The sequence below is a fragment of the Aspergillus tubingensis genome (genome assembly GCF_013340325.1).
Source record: "Aspergillus tubingensis WU-2223L DNA, scaffold_8, whole genome shotgun sequence".
Taxonomy (NCBI): Eukaryota; Fungi; Ascomycota; class Eurotiomycetes; order Eurotiales; family Aspergillaceae; genus Aspergillus; species Aspergillus tubingensis.
In genome coordinates, this window is record NW_023336282.1 from 5142313 (window position 1) to 5157386 (window position 15074).

General features: G+C 48.8%; 3 protein-coding genes across 3 annotated transcripts; all 3 read left to right on the plus strand.

The window, feature by feature from the left end:
• Positions 1-235: 235 nt before the first annotated feature.
• Positions 236-2608, plus strand: AtWU_07998 (DUF4246 domain-containing protein; the record flags this gene model as incomplete). The annotated part of the gene is made up of 1 exon (XM_035503107.1): positions 236-2608. The coding sequence occupies one exon, from the start codon at positions 236-238 to the stop codon at positions 2606-2608; it is 2373 nt and encodes a 790-aa protein (XP_035359000.1).
• A 976-nt stretch (positions 2609-3584) lies between these two features.
• AtWU_07999 (sugar transporter) lies at positions 3585-5289 on the plus strand (the record flags this gene model as incomplete). Its single annotated transcript, XM_035503108.1, has 4 exons — positions 3585-3688; positions 3737-4200; positions 4259-4499; positions 4560-5289. 4 exons carry the CDS (start codon positions 3585-3587, stop codon positions 5287-5289), a joined length of 1539 nt encoding a protein of 512 aa, XP_035359001.1.
• An 866-nt stretch (positions 5290-6155) lies between these two features.
• Positions 6156-10739, plus strand: AtWU_08000 (ABC multidrug transporter; the record flags this gene model as incomplete). The annotated part of the gene is made up of 6 exons (XM_035503109.1): positions 6156-6988; positions 7040-8729; positions 8780-8795; positions 8852-9483; positions 9536-9930; positions 9980-10739. 6 exons carry the CDS (start codon positions 6156-6158, stop codon positions 10737-10739), a joined length of 4326 nt encoding a protein of 1441 aa, XP_035359002.1.
• Positions 10740-15074: the final 4335 nt, after the last annotated feature.

Below are 15074 nucleotides of genomic sequence, written 5' to 3' on the forward strand. Positions count from 1 at the left end.
CTAGTACTCCATAGGCTACTAAATCAACCATCATGGCAAGCTGCAGTACTAGTATGGATACAAAAAGAGCTTAGCTGTTCCTGATCCCTGTAACCGGCTGACTCTCTGAGTCAGGCTTTCCATCTTTGAACTAGTACTGCTAAGTGCTACTTACTATTAAAAACTCTTATCTCATACCATCGTCCCACCGTCCCGATTCCATTCTAGTCGACTCAGCCCTGTCTCTCTGCACATCATGGACAATGAATCTCCTTCCTCGACTGCCACGGGTGAGAAGTCCACCCACGAGCCCCCAATCATTTCTTTCGGTAACAGCGGTGACGGCCCGCTTCGGGTGCCCGGGTTTGGTGCCATCCCTCTGGATTACGAGCTACCATCCGACGCGCGCTTTGCTCATGGAATCAAAGAGTGGCGCCAGGCGCCAGCTGTCACGGCACGTGAGCTGGCAATGACTGCAGTAATGAATCGTCTGACCGACCGTCCAAACTGGCATGTCGATGTCTTCGATGATGTGGCCGTGGCGCACTGGCGGCAAGACAGCACTGCCTCCATCGCTATGAATCCCCTCTTGAGTGACCGGGCCTGGGAGTGGTGCGTGCAGGAACTACGCGACAAAGCCACCGAGTTCCAGCAAAAGGGGCATATCCGGGTGTTGGACACTGGATCCTGTGTCTGCAAGTCTGATCATATTCCCGCACTTCAAACGGGGGAGCTAGCCGGCGAGTTCCGACGTGCAGTAAAACCGGTGCTTCGATCCCTCATGGAATCCGGGCTGTTGGATTGGCGGTCAAGGAATAGATTAAGTATCGTCGACCCGACCTTGTTTCCGCTGGTTTATGGGCATAGCTTGGTCTTGACTGATGGTGGTCGGGTGGAAGTAGCGAATATGCTTGGCGCGTATCAGGGTGCGACATCCCTTGCGCCTACTCATGTCGACAAGAGGACGGATTCGGCGGACCTTCAGAGGCAAATTGATAACTGGCCAGAGGCGTGGTGGTCACTGAGTGTCGACCATGAAACAGTTCCTCATTATCGATGGAGCGCGAATTATCAGGTTCTGCCATCCGAAGTGGAGTTTATAGGGGATGCAGGATCGACGCAAGTGCGCCTCGCCTCATACATCAATAATCTACACCCTATGCACCGGGGCCTGTACCGTGCAATCGAAACATTAATAGGCCGGGCAATACCGTTATGGAACGACTGCTTGGTCCAGGGACAGCGCGGCTGGACGGATATCATGAACCAAGGCCAGCTGGGACCTGTGCCGCTACGGATAATCACGTATGGGCCAGAGTGGGAGAATGAACTTCCCGAATGCTTGCTCGCCTTCCGGATCCCAAGTGAAACAAGGAGGCTGAGGTACCGCAGATACCGAGAACAGCTCTTGAACAGTGCGGAAGATAACACAGCCGAGGGTCGCAAAAGGTACAAATTTGCAAAAATACAACTGATACACTTGTCAGACGTTCCAAGGGATGAAAAAAAGGAGTTACCATCCCCAGATTCACACCTCTGGCAACGCGCAAAGGAGTATCTCGAACTCCCTGAAGATGGATCAGCCACCCCGGTTCCTGCCCCGGATGATTGGCAGCAGAAGACTTGGAGTGCAATTGAACGCAAGGCCGAGCGAGTGGTTCGTTTTCGTCACCCGGAGCCAGGGACGGCATTTTCTTACGAAGAGTGGAAGACGGGGCGTCACCATGAAAGAGCTGTGGTTGATTTAGTGCGCAAGCGGAAAGAGTGGCGCTGTATACCTTACAATCCATTCACGCCTCCCCACAAGCCGTATACCATTCGGCTCGAGGATATGTTCCGCTCGCAAGGATTGCAGGTAATTGTGAATATGGAAAACATTGAGCTTACCCCTGAAAGTCCGGACTACAAAGGGACCGACTGGCACATGGAAGGCCAGCTTAACGAACATCTTGTAGCTATCGCCGTCTTTGCATATGATATCGACAATATAACGGAACCCAAAATTGCCTTCCGACAGAATAGTAAGCTGGATGAAACCTTCTACCATTATAGAGCGAAGAACAAACATGGAAAAAGGTGGGATCGACTATCGCTGCCGGCCCACAGATATGGGAAAGATTGTTGGTCCGATTTGAAAGAAATAGCGGAGATACTGGGAATTCCCGCCTGGGACCTCCATACTGAAAATTGGGATTCCAGAACATGGCAGGACACGGGTGTGGTCTCGGTCGCGCAAGGGCGTTTAATCACATTTCCAAACATACTAGAGCACCGTGCCGAGCCCGTCTCTCTAGCTGACCGGTGTCGCCCGGGGCATTATCGTTACATCAAGTTATATCTAGTTGACCCCCATTATCGCGTCTGCTCTACCCGCAATGTGCCGCCCCAGCAACATCACTGGTGGGCACAAGCCGTGGGTGAGGATCTGAGTGCTGCTGGACTACCCCTTGAGATGATTGATCAGATCATGAAAGAGACTGGCAGCTGGCCTATGGGATCGCCGGAAGCTCGGCGGCACCGCCGCGCCTTTTTGAATGAGCATCGCTGGAACAACATGGTCAGGATGAGAGAAATGGAATTTCCATACTTCGATTGTTGGCCATACACAGTAACGGAGAGGCTTCAATGAAGGTCTGTCTGGCATCAGAGGGAGATATTTACTTAGGAGTGAGGAACCACTTAGTTGGTAGAAATAATCTTTGTATATAAGGAGTGAAATCAAGCTTTCCAAGAAATTTCCAAGAAAGTCTCACAAGAAACTCTGAAGCTAAGTCTCTTAACCTTCGAACTTAATCTTAGGCACATGATGTAAATGCGATGGATGAGTCAGAGAGAGTGTGTGCAGCTAATGGTGCAGGTTTCTGGGATAAACCCTCTTAATCTTGCTTTGAGCACAAGGAAGTGACTGGCTAGCCGAACTCGTCCCCTGATGGTAAGTAGGTGTATTGATGGTATCGGGGTGGGTCTCCATTAAATTCGCCCAAGCTGCTTCTATTCGGTCGAAAACCCATCTTCGCTCTGCCGCAGCGAGAACGATACCATTATCGCGATTGCCACCGGCTAAACTCCGATGCACGTAGTCAGTGCATGATATGCAAGCTGCGACTGATCTTGACCTGTAGTGACCATGTCAATGACTTAATTACACCGAATAATATACACCAGAGATAGGACAAGAAAATGTAAAGTGCTGTCTACGAATAGCCGAACCGCAGTTTCCCGGACTATGGAGATATAAAATACTATGTCAGCTGGTTTCCCTCGTTGGGTTTCAACACTTGTTCTTCAAGTCGATCAACCCCGCACTTTGTTTCCTGTACAGGGACAAATCAAGAAAGAGGAAGTCACGTTGTCGTATGTAATGCTGGCGGAATAGCGGCGATCTTCCGAGGCCTCGGAGAAATATCCTGGTTGACGTGACGAGTTTCGATATCCGGGGTCTGGGGTATAATGTTGATCTGGGGAAACAGGGAAATGCGGGGTGCAGGTTCATCAGTCCATATGTTGAGCTGCGAGAACCTTTCCTTTTCCTGGAGAGCTGAAGCAGCCTCTACTCTTGATGCAGTTTAATATCCAAAGGCGCAGTCTACTACCCGTTGGCGACCATGAACAAACCACAGGGCCAAGTGCTCTGTATATTGATGACCATAACATGCGGCATCTCATACCTTCTGTATGGTTATGACCAGGGGTTCATGTCAGGCGTGCTGTATGCTGTCATCACCTACCTCGTGTTATGGTTCTGACTGACGTGCAGACTCGCCGAGGATTATCTTCAAACAATGGACCAGCCATCAACATTCATGCAAGGACTACTGTCTAGTCTTTACACGCTGGGGTGCTTTTTCGGTTGTGTCGGCAGTATATCGTTCAGCGAGAAGATTGGTCGTAAAAAGCCTATCTTAATCGGCACAGTCCTGATCTCGATTGGCGCAGTCATTCAAACAGCGGCATACTCACCAGCTCAATTTATTGTCGGGCGGATCGTGTCTGGAATGGGAACCGGACTGAACACGTCTGTGATCCCAGTGTGGCAGGCAGAGACCCTTCCAGCTAAAAAGCGAGAACGATTCGGAGCCATCCAGTATGTGTTGGTTTGCACAGGCACCACCATCAGCTACTGGATGGCGTATGCTCTGTCCTATTCCGCAAATAGTGTTTTTCAATGGCGCTTCCTGGTCGCAGCGCAGCTTGTGTTTGCGGTGCTGATAATGTGCCTTGGTAAGTACCTCATGTATTTTTCACTAATCATGCCTGGTACACAGCTTATAGTGTGTAGTTCCATTGATGCCGGAGTCCCCCAGATGGCACTTCGTCCACGGCTACCGAGAAAAAGCCTTGTGTACACTGATGAGAATGCATGGGACAGCGGATGAACAGCACAGCGAAGTCCAAGCAGAGGTCCATTTGATCCAGCAAGCTGTGGAGCTGGAAGCCAGACATGGAGCGACCAAATGGGTTGATCTATTTAAGAATGAGCCACGCACACAAAATCTCCGACGTCTCATGCTAGGGTGGTGGTAAGTCTCGCTTATCAGTCACCGCGGGATGTTTCGGCTAATTAGATGCATCATATGCAGGCTGATGTTCATGGTGATGTGGTCCGGCGTCTGCAGCATCGGCTATTACATTTCATACCTCTTCGAAGTCTCCGTCGGCCTCAGCCACAACTTGTCCCTGCTCCTTTCCGGTTTCAACGGTCTCTGGTATCTGTTATCAGCATTCATCCCATTTTTTGTGATCAATCATCTCGGCAAGCGGCGGTGTATGATGATTAGCGCTGCTGGCATGGGCTGCTGTTTCCTGACAATGTCACTAACGATCCGGTCGGGCACGTTTGCAGCCTCGATTGTCTGTATTGTTGCCTTCTTCCTGTACTACACCTTCTTCGCACTGGGATACCTGGCGATACCCTGGTTGTACAATGCCGAGATCATGCCCCTTCATCTGCGATCCCAAGGGACAGCTCTGACGACCTCCTCAAATTGGATTTGGAACTTTGCCACTGTCATGATGACTCCCTCGCTGATGAGCCAGCAAGGCTGGAAGGGGTACCTGGTATTTACGGTGTTTAATTTCTGCTTTGTGCCGGTGATTTACCTGCTATATCCGGAGACTACCGGCCGACGGCTCGAGGAGATCGACGCGATATTCTACGGGACTTCGGTCTTGGTGGCCCGAACGGAGTGGGCCGACAAAGGCCGATTTGAAGCCAACCCGCTGGGAGGAGTCATCCAGGGGCTAGAACTTTCGCAGAAGGAAACACAGCACCACGTGGAGTACGTCAGCTCGAACTCGGAGAATTGCTAGCAGATGGAACAATGTCTTTGAGTCACACCATGTTGGTTTGGGCATCTCTCAACTGTTATGGAGGGTTGTGCATTTTATCTGCTCATCGGCCAGGAGCAGAAACGGATTACCCAGATGCAGCGTCATTATGCAGATGTATACTCCGTACTGCGTAATGTCCTGTTAACTCCGTGACTTAAAATCCGAAATATAGGCCCCATAACTTGATTGATTGCTAATTCAGGGTAAAACCAGATCCACCGGATTGGTTGTCAGCGTTTTGTCTGGTGAACGATCGTTAGACCCACAGTCGGCGAAACGGGATTTCCAACGCCGACTGCTGGAAATAGATGATCACTAAGACTCATAAGCCTTTCAGACTTTGAGCCCCTCGGGGCAACCAAAAGAAACCAGCCAGTAGGGAGACATTTTGAGGTGTGCCTGATCATGGCATTCGCTGGATCCGTGTCGGTTCGCCCAAAGCCGAATGCCGATGGGGTCCCCGGCGGCTAAGCTTGCGCCCGCAATTCGAACATAAATTTTCTTATGCTCCATCGTCCACTGCGGGAGCCAATAATCTGGTATCACTGCCTGTTGCTTCTCGTCTCGGAGGCGACCACTTCCGGTTGTATCAAAATCTGTCACCGATTTCGCCGTGCAGGTGGACCTCGTAGGGATTCGACAGGCTCCACTCACCACGTTGGAGAACAAGATATCAAGGGGCGTGGTCGCTGCTGTGCGTAGTTGAAAGGTTTTTGGAAGCATGTACTATTAATCTTCACTACAACTATATATGCCCGTTGTTGTGGCTTATAATTACCTTTTTACATCTTCTTTATATTGCTATAGTTATTCTTTTTCGCTGAAAGGCGTGTAATCTTTTAATCATGGATCCATCCCACCGGGATGATGCAGATGAGAATGATCTCAGTCTGCAACTAACCAAGACCCAGACTGCTTCCAGTGTGGTCACCAACGAGCAACGTCGTGCTCTCACCAACATCGCTTCCGAGTTACATACCGAGTCGCTGGCCGCTGTCATCACCAACGAGAAGGCTCTAGATCCAAGCCACCCCCAATTCGACCCGTATCAATGGGCCAAGGTCACTATCCGGGCCTTGGATGCCGAAGATATCGATGCTCGTCAACAAGGTATCCTCTTTGAGGATCTGTCGGTTCATGGATCTGGTTCTTCGCTTCACCTGCAGCAGACGGTGCTGTCCACCCTCATGAGCCCCTTCAAACTGGCTAGTTCGGCATTCCGCAGCAAGAAAAGCACACGTCGCACGATTCTACACAGCCATGATGGTCTTTTGGAGAGTGGAGAACTGTTGCTTGTCTTGGGTAGACCTGGGAGTGGTTGCTCTACGTTTCTCAAAACTATCAGTGGACACCTCCATGGATTGGATCTGGACCCTCAGAGCAATGTGCAGTACAAAGGTATCGGATTCAACCAGATGATCAAGGAATACCGCGGTGAAGTTCTGTACAACCAGGAAGTCGACAAGCACTTCCCTCATCTGACCGTTGGCGAGACCCTCGAGTTCGCTGCTCATGCACGAGCACCTCACAACCGGATCGGTGGTATGAGTCGAGCAGAGTACGTCAAGACGAGGGTTCAGGTGATCATGGCATTCTTCGGCCTCTCGCATACATACAACACGAAAGTGGGTAATGATTTTATCCGTGGTGTTAGTGGTGGTGAACGGAAGCGTGTGAGGTAAGTTGGTCCAAAGGTACCACGATGTTGTAGCTTACTAAACCTATATAGTATTGCTGAGATGGCTCTATCGAATGCTCCCATCGGTGCCTGGGATAACAGCACTCGCGGTCTTGACGCTGCCATGGCCCTCGAATTTGTCCAAGCCCTTCGCCTTTCTTCCGATCTCGTCGGCTCCTGCCATGCTGTTGCTGCGTACCAGACCTCCGAGTCTATGTACCAGCTGTTCGACCAAGTGGTGGTGCTGTATGAAGGTAGACAGATTTACTACGGCCCGCAGCAAGAGGCAGCTCAATACTTCGAAGAAATGGGCTGGGAGCGACCACTGAAACAGATTACCCCTGACTTCTTGACGTCCATCACCAACCCCCGTGAGAGAATTGCTCGCAAAGACATGGCAGACAGAGTTCCCCGGACACCAGCCGAATTTGAAGCTTACTGGAAGAAGAGCCCACAATACCAAGCTCTCAAAGCCAAGATGCACAGCTATAAGGCGAGATATGCGCCCGGAGTCGAGCTCGAGAAGCGATTTGGCGAAAGCAAGCAGGCGCAGCAAGCGAAACACGTTCGTCCGAAGAGTCCTTATCTCCTCTCGATTCCCATGCAGATCCGGATCTGCCTCCGACGAGCATATCAAAGAACACGAAATGACCTTCCCACTACCTTAATTACCGTTTTCGTTCAAATCGCACTTTCGTTGATTATCGGTTCGATTTTCTACAACACACCCGCCGCAACGGCTGGCTTCTTCCAACGGGGTGCTACCCTCTACTTTTCGGTCCTGATGAACGCTTTGATTACTATTAACGAGATCATGTCACTTTACGCGCAACGCCCTGTCGTCGAAAAGCAGGCTGGGTATGCGTTCGTGCACCCCTTTGCTGAAGCTCTTGCGTCAATCATCCTCGATTTCCCGATTAAGCTCTTCAGATGTATCTGCTTCAGTATCATTCTCTACTTTATGGCGAACCTACGTCGTGAACCTTCTCAATTCTTCATCTACATCTTGTTTTTGATTACTACGATTGTCACGATGTCCGGTGTCTTCCGAAGCTTGGGTTCTGCCACCAAGAGTATTGGACAAGCTATGGCGCTGGCAGGTATCTGTGTCATCTGCATGGTTGTGTACACAGGCTTTACCCTGCCTCAGCCGTACATGCATCCGTGGTTCAGCTGGATCAGATGGATCAACCCTATCTTTTACTCATTCGAAGGTTTGGTTGCAAACGAATTCCATGGACGGAATTTCGAGTGCTCAGAGTTCATCCCCAACTACCCTAGTCTTAGTGGAGACTCCTTCATCTGCTCTGCTGTTGGTGCTGTCGCCGGAGCACGAACCGTCTCGGGGGACCAGTTCATTTCCTTAAACTATGAATACTCTTATTCACACATCTGGCGGAATTACGGAATTTTGATTGCATTCTTGGTGTTCTTCAATGCGCTTTACCTCACCATTACTGAACTTTCTCCCGGAGCGAAGCCCACGGCTGAGGCATTGGTCTTCCGTCCTGGACATGTGCCCGCCAATCTTCAGAATGATGAAGAAACTGGAGTGGATTCTGTGCAAGCCGTTACCGAAGGTGCAGGAGAGTCTGATCTCGGAGCTGCTGAAATTCCGGAACAAAAGGAAATCTTCACCTGGAAAAACCTGTCATACGATATCCCGGTGAAGGAGGGAACACGGAGGCTTCTCGATGAAGTTAGTGGATTTGTTAAGCCAGGAACTTTGACGGCTCTTATGGTATGTCCTGCTCACCCTACGTATGAAAATTCCTGCTAATTGTTTTATAGGGAGTCAGTGGTGCTGGTATGTCGGCCTTCATTGACGGAATTCTATGGTATATAATAACTAATTGGTTCTAGGTAAAACTACTCTACTCGACGTCTTGGCGCAGAGAGCCTCACTCGGAGTCATCACCGGTGAGCTCTTTGTTAATGGCAAAGACCTGAACGCAAGTTTCCCTCGCAAGGTTGGTTACGTTCAACAACAAGATATGCATCTGGCGCAATCGACTGTCCGTGAAGCACTTCGCTTCAGTGCGGTTCTGCGCCAGCCCAAGACCGTTTCCCTTCAGGAGAAATACGCCTACGTGGAAGAAGTGATCAAGATGCTGGATATGGAAGACTTTGCTGAAGCTGTGGTCGGAAACCCGGGCAACGGTCTGAACGTTTGCCAGAGAAAGCTTCTCAGTATTGGTGTTGAGTTAGCAGCCAAGCCGGAATTGCTGATCTTCTTGGATGAGCCTACTTCTGGTCTCGACTCTCAGAGTGCCTGGGCTATTTGTACCTTCATGAGGAAGCTTGCGCACCACGGACAGGCTGTGTTGGCTACGATCCATCAGCCTAGTGCTCTGCTCTTTGAGCACTTTGACCGACTGCTGTTCCTTGCCAAGGGAGGAAAGACGGTGTACTTTGGCGATATTGGCCAGCAATCTCAGACGTTGTTGAACTATTTCCAAAGCAATGGCGCCCGTCGTTGCGAAGCGACTGAAAACGTGAGTCATACCATTCACCCGCCATTTCATTCATGCATACTGACTTTATTAGCCTGCTGAATATATGCTGGACATCATCGGTGCGGGTGCTTCTGGAAAGTCGTCCATCGACTGGGTTCAGACCTGGAACAACAGTCCCGAGCGCAAAGATCTCCACGCTGAACTGGACCGCATCTGCCAAAAGGGCGCATCACTGCCCTCTCGCGACGAAACCATCGCCGAGTTTGCCATGCCTCTGTCCAGCCAGTTTTACTACGTGACACAACGTGTGTTCCAACAGTACTACAGACAACCCGAATACGTCCTGGCCAAATTCGTTCTCGGAATTGTGTCCGGTCTCTTCATCGGCTTTTCCTTCTGGCAGTCCGACAACTCCCAGCAAGGGTTCCAGAATGTTCTTTTCAGTTTGTTCCTGCTGTGTACTATCTTTACCACCTTGGTTAACCAGTGAGTGCGACCACCATCCCTACGACGGACTTTACACTAACTCCATCAGAATCATGCCCCACTTCGTCGCCAACCGCGCCCTCTACGAAGTCCGCGAAAGACCATCAAAGGTCTATTCCTGGAAGATCTTCATCATCGCTCAATTCCTCGCCGAAATCCCGTGGCACATCGTTCTCGCCGTCTGCGCCTGGGCATCATTCTACTTTGCCGTCTTCGGAGCCGACCAGTCCTCCGACCGCATGGGTCTGATCCTGCTCTTCGTCATCCAATTCTACATCTTCGCCTCCAGTTTCGCCCAGTTCATCATCAGCGCCCTCCCCGACCCGGCACTGGGTGGTATGCTCGCCGTCTTCATGTTCGGTCTCTCCCTCATCTTCAACGGTGTCATGCAGCCCCCGTCTGCTTTGCCCGGTTTCTGGATCTTCATGTGGCGCGTCTCTCCCCTGTCGTACTACATCGGCGGTATCGCCGGTACCGCCCTGCACGGCCGTCCGATCGTCTGCTCGGATAGCGAGCTCAGCGTATTCAATCCCCCGTCTGGTCAGACCTGCGGTGAATATCTCGCTGATTATCTCACTACTGCCACGGGCAGATTGTATAATGAGAATGCGACTGAGAGTTGTGAGTACTGCTCGCTCCGCTCGGCCGATCAGTATCTGGCCGGCCGGGAGATTAGCTGGGATGATCGCTGGAGAGATTATGGTATCTTCTGGGCTTACTTTGTTTTTAACATCTGTGCGGCCATTGTGTTTTATTATGTCTTCCGTGTGAGGCCGTACAACAAGAAAACGAAGGCTAAGAGGGCGTGAGATGTTGGTGGTGGTATAATGTGTGTTGTTTTAGTATTGCATATAGATGGATTAGATAGACTAGATTTGCATAGCATTGATTATTCTCATTGAGCCAGCATAACATTGCCCTTAAGTGCTTGTAGTGAACAGGTATCACTAGATATGAGTTAATAGCAATGCTTGTGAAATGCATGACTGTCATACTGCTTGTGAATTGAGCAGAGGTCTACAACCCCGCCGTGCCCTATATTCCACTCTACTTGAAGCCCTCATCGCCGTGGCGATGTGAATCTTGGAAGAAAACGATGTGATCCTGACTCACAAGTAACACGTTCTTCATTCTAATCAAGGCATATTTAATAATTGCAGTGCACGTCGTTGCCTAGAGGTAATATAGCTGTCAAAGTCACTGTGTTGTGATTCACCTTGCCTTCTCAGCATCTCAATATAAAAGGACTCTCTGGGCTCTCTTCTTCCTCTCCTATCGTCTTCTTTTCTATCGAGACTTCAAAGACAATTCTCACTTATATTTTGCTTCAGAATCTACACTTAACTTCAGACTAAGGTTTATATTATCTTTATCCAAAGAGAGAATAATAGTCATCATATCATTGATTGCAACATCAAAACCTGCGCGTCAACCTAACACTCAGGTAAGAGAGGATAATCACAGTCAAAGCCTAATCACTGTATGTCTACCTCCACGAAGATGAGGGTCTTTCACAAACGTGTTCCTCATCGGCTGCATTGCTAATGCCACCATTTGGAAATATATACTGCAGTGGCGCTGCTTGTTATTAACTAGTGGAGATTCATTACCATGCATAGGCTGGATCTGGTATATACTCCATATATCGGAAAGTCGATACGGCTGCGATTGAGATGACAGAAAAAGCGAGAAATTCTGTCCCGTTCCAAGTGTCAGATAATGAATGAAGGCAAACAATTCGGGTCAAGAGGATGGTTATTTCCGATTTGGAAGAGGGCTGTATCTTGGCAGCTGCCAGCTTGGTTGTTGGTGCTTTGCTCTCTTCAACGGCTTTTCTAATGGAGAGGATGGACTAGTTCTGCGATTTATAGAGTAGGTTTACTTATTTGGAGAATTTTGGAAGCTTTGGAATGACTGCTAATCTCTGAGTCTTTCATTATCGACAGGCACTTTTTTACCCGCTGCGGGGGATCTATCACGTAGAGGAAGTCAAAGAGGATTCAAGTTGGCATATCACAGCGAATATAATGCCTCCCTCAGATGCTTTACAAAGGCAATTATTGAAGAAATTTCGAAGAACAGACGGTCGATCAGCTAGTGCTTGCACTTTCTGAGAGGAATGTATTGGTCACAAACGATACAGGAAAATGTGTGGTGTTCAACGACCATTACACCCAGGGTACTCCAATATATGGGTACCATTCCGCTGGAAAAAGGAAATGGGTTGGTGTTGTCTTCTTCAAGCCCAGTCACAAAACCTTTTATCGGAATCCCAGCAACAAGAATCCCGCACTGCGGAGAATGGCAGAACGTTCTAGCAGCTCGTTCAAGGTCAAAATGAGCTGACAAGGTAACTTGAAAATGATCAAAATATCTTCTATCCTGCGCGCGGTTATTATATCGGACCACTCTCTATCTCAAATTTAAGGAGTGATTATACACAAAGTCTTACCAAGAACGTGTCTGGCCCTGAAATGCTGCCGCCGAAGCATTATCCATTCCACCATCGGATATACATTTACTTGGATATTCCATTACAAAGATACCCTGCTTATCTAAGTATTCACAGCATCGCCGGGGAACTATATCACCGGCGCGGCAGATAGCACGCTGGGGGTACCAGACCCAATGTCGTAGCCATACGGTACAGAGTGACGAACTTCATTGGCCTCCCGAGACCTTGATATATCATTTTATATGCATTGCCTTGGAAATGTTGCAGTGCCCACTGATGGGTATTGCGAACTATTTCTTCGAGTGTGTCTCGGCTCGCTGTATCCCAATCTACTTTCAATTAGGTAGAGGTGAACCTAACACGGAGAGGAAATTCAGGGTTCAGAATAAATGTTCTGGCGATTTGCGATAGCCATTCTTTTGAGACATGAGAACGCCAGATGCCTCACTGCCTTCCTACAGATATCGATTTAAGCGATCAATCCTACGATTCAGGAACCTACAGTCCTCTGATAAATAGCTCAATGGAGTGGCGACCAGAAACCGACAGCTCACTGCGGCTGCAAACCTCATATCTAAATCACCAGCAATGGATCTAAAAGCATCGCGGTCTATGCCAAATTCTAGATTCGGCCCCAGAAAACAGGCCGTCAGCAGGGCAAATGGAGCAGACGGAGTGGGATGGTGCAAGCCGTGAATACCACATCCTCGAGATTTTCCAGATTGCAAGGAAGATAAATGAGCGAGTCAAGTGGCCCTGTCTATATTTGGACTGACATGTCGTCATCACTGGCATCAGTTCTCGGTATCCGAGCTCTTCTGAAATATCCCATGATTTAGGGAGCAATTTCCAAACATCAGGACAAGAAATTGACTGGGACGAACTCTGTGATTCTTTCAAATTTAAAAAATCGCTCCATCTAGTGTGTTGTTGCACACGGTCTTATTGCACTACGTTGGGATCAAGTGTGTTTTCATAGTCAGACAGGCACGATACAAGCATGGCTGACATGCGTCTCAATATCTACGACGATCTCTTCTGTAAGCCAGACGAGCGATGATTGCCCTTCAGTAACAATGAAGGGTACAAATGGTACCTCGACGAATTCATACTCATCGGCAAATTGTTGTAAGGCTGAGTGATTGGCAGGGAGATGTTGTGCGAACCGCCCACTACTAAGATCCCAAGGAAGAATCAACACCGGGGTCCATTCTGCTGCTGTGTCCAATGGGTGATTTCGCTTTTTATTACATAGGGCAGATGTTCGCAGAAAGGTGCGAGCAAGCACCTATCCTTCGCTGCAGTACGGATACCTTCTCCAAGAACAGTTTATTAACATAGGTGCTTAATTGTCCTTATGAACTGGATAGAATCAGAAGAGAACACTGCAAAGAAATTATTTCTCAGATTACTCTCGACTGATACTCATAGTGCCTATCCGGAGGAAGTTGCGGTTCCTCAGTGTCGATACTGGTTTTGTGAGCTGAATTTCGACCCCCAGAATTGGATTCGGCGGCGTCGGCATGCATGCGATATCCCGATGTCGGTAACGCAGATTCCTCAGAAGACCTAGGACAACCAGGCCGGAATTTGCATGAAGCAGAAGGACAGACTAGCCAGCCCCTTTCTTTTTTGCTTTGCTACCATCTTTGCTCTATGAGCGGTCCAGGCTGCCCAGTTAGCCTAGGCATTGTCGCGGACCCCCGGATGTTTGAAGTGCAACAAGAATCATTCCAGATAAATGGTTTCGAGACTATGAAGGTTCAATTTACTTCAGATCTATGATACCAATTACCTCATCAAATTATCCAAAATCTTTGGGACGATGACGTGTCATAGAGACGAGAAAAAGGGAGCCCTATGAGCATGGCGTATTGCCAAGGGAGAACGACTCGAATAGGGGAGAAGAGTACAAAGCGACGCTAAAAAGGCTGTCAAGGAAACAGTATGTTTTTGAGAGGAATTACAGTTATGAAAGAGCGCACAGATGAAAAGAAGTTGTCAATAACGCATTGGATTGGTAAACTGGAATGTGCCCGGCCGCAGCCATTACAGAATATCGATCGGCCATATGAAGTTGAAGAGAGCGAGTCAGAAAATACTGAAGATCCGAGATCTGCGAATTGCGCAGAGAATGAACTTAAACATCCTCTTTCTCGATATCGCCTATGGAAATCTTTCATGATGCTGCCAAAGAAGCATGACTTCTCTTGGGCGCGTCTCGACCAAATAATAATTATTACGAACTCTTTCGCTGAATGCGTTGATGATAGTTCTTTACCTATTCCATTACCGGAACGCCAACAAATCATGCCGCATATTTTTCGTGGCGAATGAGCATGAGTTGCCTCTTGAAATCTACACTCCAGCAATTTCGTACAATTAGGCATACGAGCAATGTTTTGGACACAGCAAAGCAACGCGGGTATGTTTGTTTCTTCTCCTTACTACTTTTCTCTACGAGAAGAACTTCGTATGGGCAGGTACCCTTTGGACGAAGGAGAGGTACTGCCTACACCTACGAGCAGAGGGTAATCTGAAATCATCAATGCAGTAAAGGGACCCTGGAAAGCTGTCAAAAGGTTATATGAGCCGGGATGTTGCACGGGTACTGCATTTGAAATACTTAGTACATGCTGACCAAGCGATGATGGATAACTTGTAACAGTTCAATAAAGGCCAGATTAAG